Source organism: Hipposideros armiger, unplaced genomic scaffold (assembly GCF_001890085.2).
Source record: "Hipposideros armiger isolate ML-2016 unplaced genomic scaffold, ASM189008v1 scaffold_124, whole genome shotgun sequence".
NCBI lineage: Eukaryota > Metazoa > Chordata > Mammalia > Chiroptera > Hipposideridae > Hipposideros > Hipposideros armiger.
This window is the reverse complement of record NW_017731474.1, coordinates 960,846-971,469: the sequence shown is the minus strand read 5'-3', so window position 1 is coordinate 971,469 and position 10,624 is coordinate 960,846. Positions and strand designations below refer to the sequence as shown.

Genomic DNA, 10,624 nt, shown 5'->3' with positions numbered 1-10,624 from the left:
CAGGAGATTCAGCTCCATTATAATTTTATGGGACCACATTCATATATGTGGTCCGTCTTTGACCTAAATGTTATTATGTGGTGCATAACCGTAATTCTAGTCTTTTCAGTAGAAGTTCTATAATAAACAGTTTCTGGTCTACAGGCAGAAAATATTTTGGAGCAACATGTTGACATGTTGAATGCCTTAAGAAAATAGATGCTGAGTACATCCATCCACCAGCTACAATTATTACCTATTCATCTCAATATCCATCACTACTCCATCAACACATCCAAAGTCAACAATAGGCAGACAATACACAAACACCTTTAACTTACCATGCTCATCTAGAGCCCAAGATGATTGGGTGAGGAGTGGTGGGGAATGGTGAGTAGGGAGAAGGACTCAAAACATTACAGAAAGCACATTGGGCTCAGAAAATTGAAGAAAAATTGAGAACATGTTGGTCTCAGAAAAATCAATTAGAAAATTGGGTATCATTTAGTTCAACCCACCTGGGATATGGACAAGGAAACCCCCATTGATGACTGATTTGGTTAAGGGTTTATACTCATGTATACAACTGAAAGAAATGTTTCATGAAACAATAATATATGCAGCTTACTTTAATATTTTCTATTTCTATTCTATTCTTTTCCTTAAAAATAAAAAATGATAGTCACAACCCAGGAATGAGTCACAACTGCAGTTTGAACAACACGGCCCCAGAGCAGCATAGGTGCATCAGTATTAGTGCTATTTTAGCTTCATGAATTTCAAGGTCATATTTTGACCTCTATGTTACTTGTTAAAATTCTAAGATGCTACATTTGTCAAAGTGAACAGCATCTTTCCAGCCCTCGACTTGCACATTTCCTTGGAGTTCTGAATTACAAATAGGGCAGTCACTCCCTCTAAGGAGGCAAATTGGCAACACAGGTCCTTCCTAAATCATACATTGATTTATTGTAAATTTGCTTGTTGGTTTTTCACTGTCCTCCACCACAGGAAACTTCTTTTCTCTCTTCCAGTTTTTCTCTTATGTAAGGCTAATACTTCTTGTTTTCAATTTTTTTCAGTCAATGAAATTTTATTAATTTAGAAATACCAGAATGAACAAGAAAAAACTCTCCACCTGTGAGTAACTAATGGATTAGTTGTGGAAACAAACAGGTGTCATAGAGAGAGATGTTGAAGAGAGGAACAGAGAAAGTGCTCAGGCAGCAGAGAAATATGGGTCTAAGTGACCAGGGTGGAGATACTTTCTCCGAAGAGATGTGTTTGGGAAAGAAAGTACCTAACTTTGCCTGGAATGAGAGATGGCATTCCTGGAAGAGGGAACAGCATGCGCCAAGGCATGGAAGTGGGGAGAGTACGTAGTTACATTTGTCTGGAGTTATAGCAGAGTGATGGGATGAGGCTCAGCTGAAGGGCCCACTAGGCAATCTGTAGGCTGTGGAGAGCCACTCAAGTGACTCAGAGCTCTCACTGTCCGCTCTCTGGAAGGAGGGGTGAGTTCAGATTTCAGTGTATCAGTCTTATATCTTTTCACTAGATTGAAACTTACCTAAAGGCTGGAAGGTCTTATTATCTGAATCCCCAGTGCCTAGTACAGGGCCAGGTAGGGACTCAAAAGACATTCAGAAGACTACCAGGCAATTAGTTCACCTTTATAGCCCAGCACTTGGCAGGTATCTGAAACACATGTCCAGGCTGTGCTCTGATTTTCAAGAGAAATGAAATGGAATTAAAGCATTTTGGGAATAATTTAGGAAAACAAATATTCTCTTTTACTAAGACCTCTTTTCAAAACTACCCCTTCCTGGTAAGATGTTGCAAATGAATTAATAACTTAAAATTATTCTCATCCCGTCCCCAGATCCTAAAGATAAGGAAATTAGAGATGTGAATAAAAAATAGTAGTATAAAAATAACTGACTTATGATATCCTAAATTTGTAGTTCTCACTAGCTACCAATGCTCAATAACAATTTTAGGTTTATGATTATTTTTAATATCATCTTGTAAGAGTGGAAATTATCAAAGAAAGAATTGAATGTTAGAGTTTGGAAATCCCTTTGAATTTAATCTATTTCATCCCTCTCATTTTACAGTTGAACAAAGTGGAGTCTAGATAACTGTATTCAAGTTTCCCTAAATAATTTTATATCAGGCAATTAAAATCAACCAAAAAGCTATGCCTCAAAGTGACTTACCATGCTATTGGGTCTTTGGAAAAGTGATGATGTATTTTGTCTATGTTTTTCAAAGGTCATTTATTTATATAAACAACAAAGATCAATGGATGATATATTGCCTGTTTTGTTCGATAACCTTTTGCCATCTTTTAGTGAGCTTCATAACTCCTCGTTCATAGAAGAACCTGTCTTTATTGGTAAAAAACTGAACAAGGTGCTGATTTACAGCCTCCTCTGAATTGAATGTTACATCACACAAGGAGTTTTGAAGAGAGCGAAACAAGTGGGGAAGTCTGACGGCGCAAGGTCAGGCGAGTATGGTGGGTGTGGCACACATCCCATCCAAGCTCTAATAATTTTTGATGGGTGATCAAACTTGTGTGTGGTCTCACGTTGTCATGATGGAACACAACTCCTTTACCATTAACAAGCTCTGGACGTTTCTGGATGATGGATTCGTTCAAACTGTCCAATTGCTGGCAGTACACATTCGAATTGATTGTTTGGTTCCTTGGTAGTAGCTCGAAAAACATGACACTTTTAAAATCCTACCACACTGAGAGCATAACCTTCCTCTGATGAATGTCTGCTTTTGATGTCGTTTGAGGAGAATCATCACGTTGGGACCAAGACAGTTTGTGCACCACATTGTCATAAACAATCCACTTCTCATCACCAGTTATCAGTCACTTCAAAACAGGATCGTTTTCCTCCCATTTAATGAGCATATTGCAGATGTTTATATGCGCCGTCAAATGAACTTCTTTGAGTTCATGAGGAACCCAAATATTGAGCTTGCTTACGTACCCCAGCTTCTTCAAGTGGTCATGAATGCTTGAATGATGGATGTTCGATGTTTCTGCAATCTCTCGTGTCATGTAATGTGGGTTTGACTCAATCAATGCCTTTATTTTGTCATCATCAACCTAGGTTGGCCTCCCTGACTGAGCAGTGTCTTTGAGATAAAAATCACCAGCACGAAATTTCATGAACCATTGTTGGCATGGACGTTCTTGTAGATCATTGTTACCATAAACTTTATGCAACTTTTCACAAGCTTGACGTGCGTTCTTCCCCTTATGGAAGTAAAACAGTAAAAGATGGCAAAAATGCAGTTTGGTCTTCCATCTTCAATTTGTAAAATCTCCAAACCTCAACCAAATCACTCAATTTTTTTTAGAATGAAGCTAGAACTGTTGGCTGTCAAATGACATAGCAATAACATAGATGCAAATAATTCTAGTACTTTCAAAAATGAACTAGCACCATCTGTTGCAAACATGCGTCATGACTTTTCTGAAGACCCAATAGTATATGTCCCTCTAGTTTCCTAAAAATGTGTATGTGTTCCCATAATAAAATTTGTATCGTACTGTTTATATTTTTTTTATCTTGCCTTTTTCACTCAATATATTTTGAGGCTTTCCCCCAAATACTTGTTATTCACAAATTTGTTACTCACATATTCACATAGTTAGTGACTATATAATATCTCATTGTATGGATAGGCCATAATTTATTTGACCTGTTCCCTGTTGTCGGGCATTTAGGTTGTTTTACATTATTGTTATTATTATTAGAAATAAAACCTTTAAATCATGGCTCCTCTCTGATTATTTCTTAAGAGAAAAATTACTGGTTTATACAAAAGTGATGAACACATTTAAGCCTTCTGATATATACTACCAAGTTGACCAGCCCAGGAAAGTCTCACAGATTTACCATAAGCGATATGTTTCATATCTTTTTTGAAATCTTAGCAACTTTGGATCTAACAGATCAATTATTTCAGTTGACTTGGAGTTTAAATTTCCCCAAATTTTAATCACTTAAAAAATACTAATAATTATGTTGCAACTGTTATTTTGAGAAGCTAAGAGGTCTTATTCTCAAATTGTAAATGAATCTGTAAGGACTAAGGGAGAAATTTGTGGCTAAATGGCCAAGGATCAAATGGGAAACACCCAGGAGTTTTCCTGTAGGGGTCACTGTTACTGTCAACTTATGTCTGCAAGGAAATGAAAATAAAGTCATGCATTTAAGAATGAATGCACATTCATTTTTAATACCTGATTTGTCTACATTATCTAAACTGTAAAATAAATAAGACCTTTAGCCAGATAGCATCACAATGCCAAGTTCTTTATATAATGACACATACCACTCTCTCCACTCAATATGCTTCTCCCTTTGAATTGATTAAATACATGCTACTCAAATGAAAGGCACTACGGCTTGCTCTTAATAGAGGAAGCATTAGCTAATTACCTAACGCCATAAAGTGGTTTAAATGGCATATGATGACTTGACGAGGAGTGTGGGGGGGGAAACCTTTACTGCTGTAGACAAGCTCTCCTCCCTCCAACCTTCCCATTTCTGCTTTTCCCATGGGCCTCTGTACTCTGCCTCAAAATCTACACAGAAGACAAAATCAGATGTTGTAATCTGAATTCTATAGTGCCATTTGAGTACAAAGAGGTGCTTTTCAATTTTTAAGTTTTTATTAATGCAGCTCAAACATGATCCTGACGTTCCCGGAGCCATGCCAATAGTGGCTGTGCAGACACACCTTTGCAAGTCTGCTGTTAGGCTGCAGGGCTGGGGCAGGGAACATGCCAGGTGTTGCTGGAAACGTATCAGCCCTCTTTACAAAGCAGGAATCTTTCCCATCATAAAATGCAAAGTAGCCAGCCGTTTTCCATTCCCCCCATCCCCAGCCCTCCTCGTCCGGTGGTGTAGGAAGGGGCTGGGAGGATATTTACTCTCCGCTCTGGCACTTTTCTTATTTAACTGAACCCAGTAGCAGCTGCTTCTCTGAGCGCAGCGCCAGCGGGCTCAGGCCCAGCCGCACCTTGAAGGCAGGCTGCCGAGCTAACCAAGGGCTTTGGCCAAGCCCGAACTGGGCTGGGGCATCCGAGAAGCGGAAGGAGGCCATCTAGGAAACCAGTGTGTGGGGTGGTGAGACTGGTATACGAGCCTCAATTTCAGGTCGGGGCAGAGAGCTCAGCCTCGCCGGTGGCACGCTGTCGCTCTTGGCTTCCCTCCACGCCTCTTGCGGCTGGGAGTTGGCAAAACTCGCTCACCTGTCGGAACCCGGATCTGGGTAGGGAGTAGGGCCTGGCTGTCAGAAGCGCTGGTCACGGGAACCTCGGCAAGAGGCCCTCCCACGCCAATACGCTACAGCCAGGGAGACAGGTGTGGGGACTGCTCCCGAAGACTCGAGGCACCCCAACCCCGCACCCATCTCCCTGCTCTCCACTTTCGCCTGCAGGGGCCATTGGCTTGGTGTGACACAAGGCCAACTCCGGCAGACTCCAGGGTTGATGGTTCGGGACGCTCCGCCTCCTTCTGCCACTTAGAGCCATAAGCGCCAGCAGGAGCCTTTCCACTTAGTCTTACTCTGCGGTTACTGCTGAGGTTTTCGGAACTCTCCAGGCCAGGGCCAGCCAGCCTGTTTACCTGCAACCGACGTCGTCCCTGAGCCTACCTGGGACATACGCCCCCCTAGCCCCGGCCCGGAAAAGCCCGTTCTCCCCCGGGAACCGACGCCCCAACTTTTTACGCGCGGTCTGCGCGCTCTGTCTGGGTGTCCGGCTCCTGTAACAAGGGTCGAGCATCTTTCGGCGCCCCGCAACGCTCTCAACCTCAGCTCGCCCTCTCCTCCCGCGAGCTGTGGGCTGTGTGAGCCCTGATCCCGGGTGCAAGTGCGTGCCCAGCGCTCGGGATTCGCCCCTGCCTCGGAGCCTACCCACTAGGAGGGATTGATCCCCGGAGACCTGGGCCTCTTTCTCCGAAACTCCAGTCGGCCCTGGTCATTTCTCTCGGAACCCGAGTGCACGTCGCGCATCGGCTCAGCGAGCGGCAGGGCGGAGGATCCGGGCGCTGCGGATCGCGTCGCCCCGTCGGTTGCTGCGCGCACCATGGCTGGCTGCTGCTGTCTGTCCGCGGAGGAGAAGGAGTCGCAGCGCATCAGCGCGGAGATCGAGCGGCAGCTTCGTCGGGACAAAAAGGATGCGCGCCGGGAGCTCAAGCTGCTGCTGCTGGGTGAGTGACTGCGGGTCCCTGACACCTTCTCTCCCCTCCGCCTGGTGCTGAACGGCTGCCCGCGGCTGCCTCCAATCCCCGGGGCTCAGGTGCCTTAGGCGCCTGTCCTTTGTACCTCCAACTGGGCGACTTTAGACTACCCCAAAACGGGGTTGAGACGGAACACTTTACACTGTCTCCTCCCATCAGTTCTAGTTTGCCTTTCTCCCTAAAGCCTCGACGTCCCCACCCCTCCGTCTCCAGCACACACAGATTCTGCAGAACCCCATGTTGGATGTTCGGGTGGGTGATGGGGAGCTGAGTGATCCACCTCTTGGGTTCAGCTCGGGCCCTCAGCTCTAAATCAAGTACCGTTGACTGAGCACTTACCAAGTGCGGGACTGCTAAATTCTATGGGCATCTGATGCGGGCAGGTAATAATTCCCATTTTAGAGAATTAAAAATGGAGGCCCAGAAAATTGGCGAACTTTCCTTGACTGAGAAAAGACAAAGCAGATACCAGGTCAATCATGGCGGTGAAGCCCAGATCCTGGACAGTCTGCTCACTGTGACCCTGTCTGCTTGCCTCCCGTGGTACCCTCTGGAAAGGGCTTTCTGTTTGCAGCAGGCCCAAACCTCCCTGGCCCAGTTGACTCAGCGGGTGCTGGTTCCTGGAGTTCAGACTTTGTGGCCCCAGTTGCCTTGGCTAGTTTTTCATCTGGCTTTTGGTCTCCCTGCACAGCTCTAGGTTGAACACCCAAGTTGAAAAACCAAGAAACGTTAAAGGTTTGCCCCATTTATGCCCTAGGGCAAGGAACCCACCTTTCTGACTTTTGTAGAACCTTGTTCAATCCATTTGAGGTTTGAGGAGTATTTACCTTTTCCTTCTTTCAAACCAGGTTATCAGCTGTCAAATCTTTCTAGATAGCTGCAAGTATTTCTACTTTTTCCTTTCATCCCTTGCAGACTGGAAGCCTCTCTTAAATCAGTTTCATCATCTTTGATATAAGGAGTCACGCTCCCAGAAAGCATGAGGAAAGGAAAGTCCATCTATTGTAGTTGGAATACAATGGGGAAAGCTTTTAGTCAGTGTTGCCTTGGGCAAGGAAACCCCTTACTCTTATTCCTGGAGTTTAGAGGGAAGGATCTGGCCTTCCCCAGACTATGCCCCTCCCCACTGGGCTAAGTGTCTGCAGGTGAAGTGGGCTGCCCTCCCACAGTCCATGCATACTGCCTCCTGTTCCCCAGAACGCCGATGGAATTCCCACCCCAAAGTCCCCAAGCCTGCTTTCAGGGCCTGTACAAGCTGGGAGGGCAGAATCCGTCCCTGAGGAGTTACCCAAAGGGGAGCTGTGCGGAGTTGTATAAGAGCTTGGAAATGTGGGCTGAGGGTCCACAGGTGTGCCCAAGAGGCCTCCCTGGGGCGAGAGGGAGCCAGGGTGGGGAAGGGAAGGGATTATGCTCATTGGCCAGGTCAGGTCTTTCATGAACTCTGAGGGGTCTGAGACTTCTAAATTGTACCTGGACTTCCAGGTGGTTATAAAGCCACTTTTTTTTTTTTTTTTTTGCCAATGGAGGATTGTGTGACAATTTGCTAGCATGATTAGCACTTTAAAGTAGTAATTATGTGGGCCTCCTTTTGTGCTCTCGCCCCAGACCCCAGAGATGATAGGGGCAGGCCTGGTTTTAGCTGCATCCTTTTTCTTGTCAAGGACAGGCTGACCCCTCTTTCATTTTGAAATAGTTTGATTTGTGTCCGTGTATGAAGTACAGTGTCTGGAATACACAAGGAGCTTGGCAAATGCTGACTGTCCTTATGGAAAATGAAGCCGTGTGCTGAGCTTTACTGTATTGGTAATATAAGCCTATTTGTTTGAAATAAAATGCTTGCATTTACACTTAAACTAGGGGAGGAATGTTTGCAGGTAAATTGTTTGCCCTGGAAGCCAAATTTAATCCTGGTGACTAGAATCCTTCGTCACCTCCCCAGGTCCTTACCCCAACCCTCTCCCTGACCCCTTGAGACAGGAATGCCTGGCATCCCAGGATCTCCATTTTCATCATTACCAGCTGTGATTAGGTCCTTGTGTCAGTGCTAGTGACTCAGAAACTGCTAGAAATAGTTTCCAAACCACATGGAGCTGTCCAGAACCCCAGAAAGATGGACTTTAAAACCTCTGATTTCTTTCAGTCATTAAAGGAGCAGGGCACAATTCCATTATTTTCTCAAAATCAAGGAGTCAAAGACTCAGAAAATATAGGAATCAGGGAAGGGTTTGTGCTGTTTGGTCTGAAGTCATGCAGTTTGTGAGCAAAATTCTTTCACCTGGCTCTCTCCAGTGGGTGGATTAGATGATCTGCTCTGATGCCTCAGGCAAAAGCTCCACTTTGCAAAAGGCAGTGTAGGATCTTGTGTGGAGCACGGAATGACCTGAAAAGCCACCAACTTTTTTCACAAGGAAGCATGCTTTTACAGCGAAATGATCTGGGGATGTTTCCAAAGTGCATTCAATAGGTCAGTCCATATCCTGTTTGTGCTTAATTAAAGGAGGGGTCAGTGTCCTTAGGAAAGATAAAAGCTGTTGGTCTGCCTAGGGCTAGCAATTGCAAGAAGTCAGGGTGATGCTCTCTCAGCGAAAGAGATGGGAAATAAAGATGGTTAACTTTAGTAGAAAGGAATTCCTTATCAGTTCCTCAGATAAAAGTAGGACAAAAAGAGTTCTAATAAGAACGCTGAGGAGTACTATTCAGAGCAGGACAAAAGTGTCTGGTTAATGGCAATTAAATGGGGAGAATGCGATCTTTTATAGATTTTTTATTTTTTAGTATTAAATAAGACTTGGGAAAGTGTTGCTTGTTAATCAGGTCTCGAGCAGCTCTGAGGGCTTAATTTTGGATGCAGACCTCATGTTGTAACTGTCTGGAAGGAATTTTTACTGGGGAATTGGAATTTAACTTATATTGGTATAGGAGTAAAAAAGTAGGTTCTTAGGCCCGACTGCTTGGGTTCAAATCCTGGCTCCACCCTTCCTTAGCAGAGGACTAAGCAGTCAGCTTTGTTTGGCAATGAACGCTTGATGAATATCAGTTGTATTTGCTATTTTTGAGCGTTTTTTAGTCACCTGTGAAGTATCATTTCCCATTTTAGTTGATCAGTTGTAGGCTGCACAGCCTATGTTTGTCTGAATAGTCCTGATAGTGCTTTAACAGAAATGTCTTGCTTCAAGTCTCCCTTACTGTTTTCTGAGCCATCAGCTGATTTTAAAGTCTCTCTTCCTACTTGAACCAAGAGTTGAAAGTCTGAGTTTTATTCCATTGCTTAGAACAAAATCCCATTGTAGAGCTGTCATGTTCCTGGGCTGAAGTCTATTAGAGAAAATGGCACAGATAGTATAGGTTCAGTAGAACTGACAGAATTTTCTGGCCCTGGGAAGAGGAAAAGGAGCAAAATAGTAAGTATGCCCGTGTTCCTTCCTCTTTGCTTAGTTTAATCCAATAGGCTGTTCCAAAGTGCCAGTGCTCAGTGCTGGGGAATGTTTCCAAGCATTGAGTTGGAAGTGATTGTTCACAAGTAACTGCTATGAGGATGATGGTCATAAATGCTTAAAAGGTGGTGCTACAGGCAGAGTGTGAAGGGGGAGCCTCTGGAGGAGGGATCCTCTGAGTAGGGACTTGAAAAACGGGGAGGGTAGGATGCTGATGTGGGGGCTTGTTCAGAACACACACAAACTTCTCCCTGCCTACCAAGAGAAACGCCTGAGGACTAGAAGTGATGTGCTTAGGATCTGGGCTACTATGAAGGACCCTCAGTGGCAGATTTCATTGAGTTTTGGTGTCACTATTTCATTCTGTCACTATTGTGTTCACTGCAAACTAGTTTTAATGTAAAAATACTTAATTTTTGTGCCATAATATACTTCAGAAAGGGGACCTTGTGACTTGATCTGTGGCTTATGTCCATCCTGGCTGGAATAAACCAACCTCCCCAGATAGTCTCTTTGATCTATGACACAGCAGTTCCTAGAGGCCTCTCAAGGGACAAATGCAAGTCCTCTCTCTTCTTTCTGCCTTTAAATGAATACAGAACATTTCAGGCAGTGGACTTTTTTACCCTTTATACTTTTCCAAGTAAGCTTCATTGAGGTATAATTTACATATAATAAAAGTTACCAATTTTAAGAGTATAATTTGATGTGTTTTGACAAATGTGAACAGTTGTGTAAGCATTAGCACAATCATGCTATAAAACATTTTTATCATCACCAAAACTTTCTGCGCCCCTCAATCTTCTGGCCCCAAATCATTAATTTTTTTTTAAATTTGGGAGCAATATTTAAGGATAAGAATAATACAAAAACCCACATGTATAACTTTTTCCCAATTGATCTATTGAAATTTTATCCCATTTTCTTTCTCATTTG

At 43.8% G+C, this 10,624-nt stretch overlaps 1 protein-coding gene across 1 annotated transcript in view; it reads left to right on the top strand.

The window, feature by feature from the left end:
* The first annotated feature begins 4,979 nt into the window (after positions 1-4,979).
* The window catches only part of GNA14 (G protein subunit alpha 14), a 189,014-nt gene continuing 183,369 nt past the window's right edge, over positions 4,980-10,624 (top strand). The window contains exon 1 of the mRNA XM_019648304.1: positions 4,980-6,224. Coding sequence (XP_019503849.1) covers positions 6,101-6,224 — 124 coding nt within the window. The 5' untranslated portion in view covers positions 4,980-6,100. The remainder of the gene's footprint in view (positions 6,225-10,624) is intronic.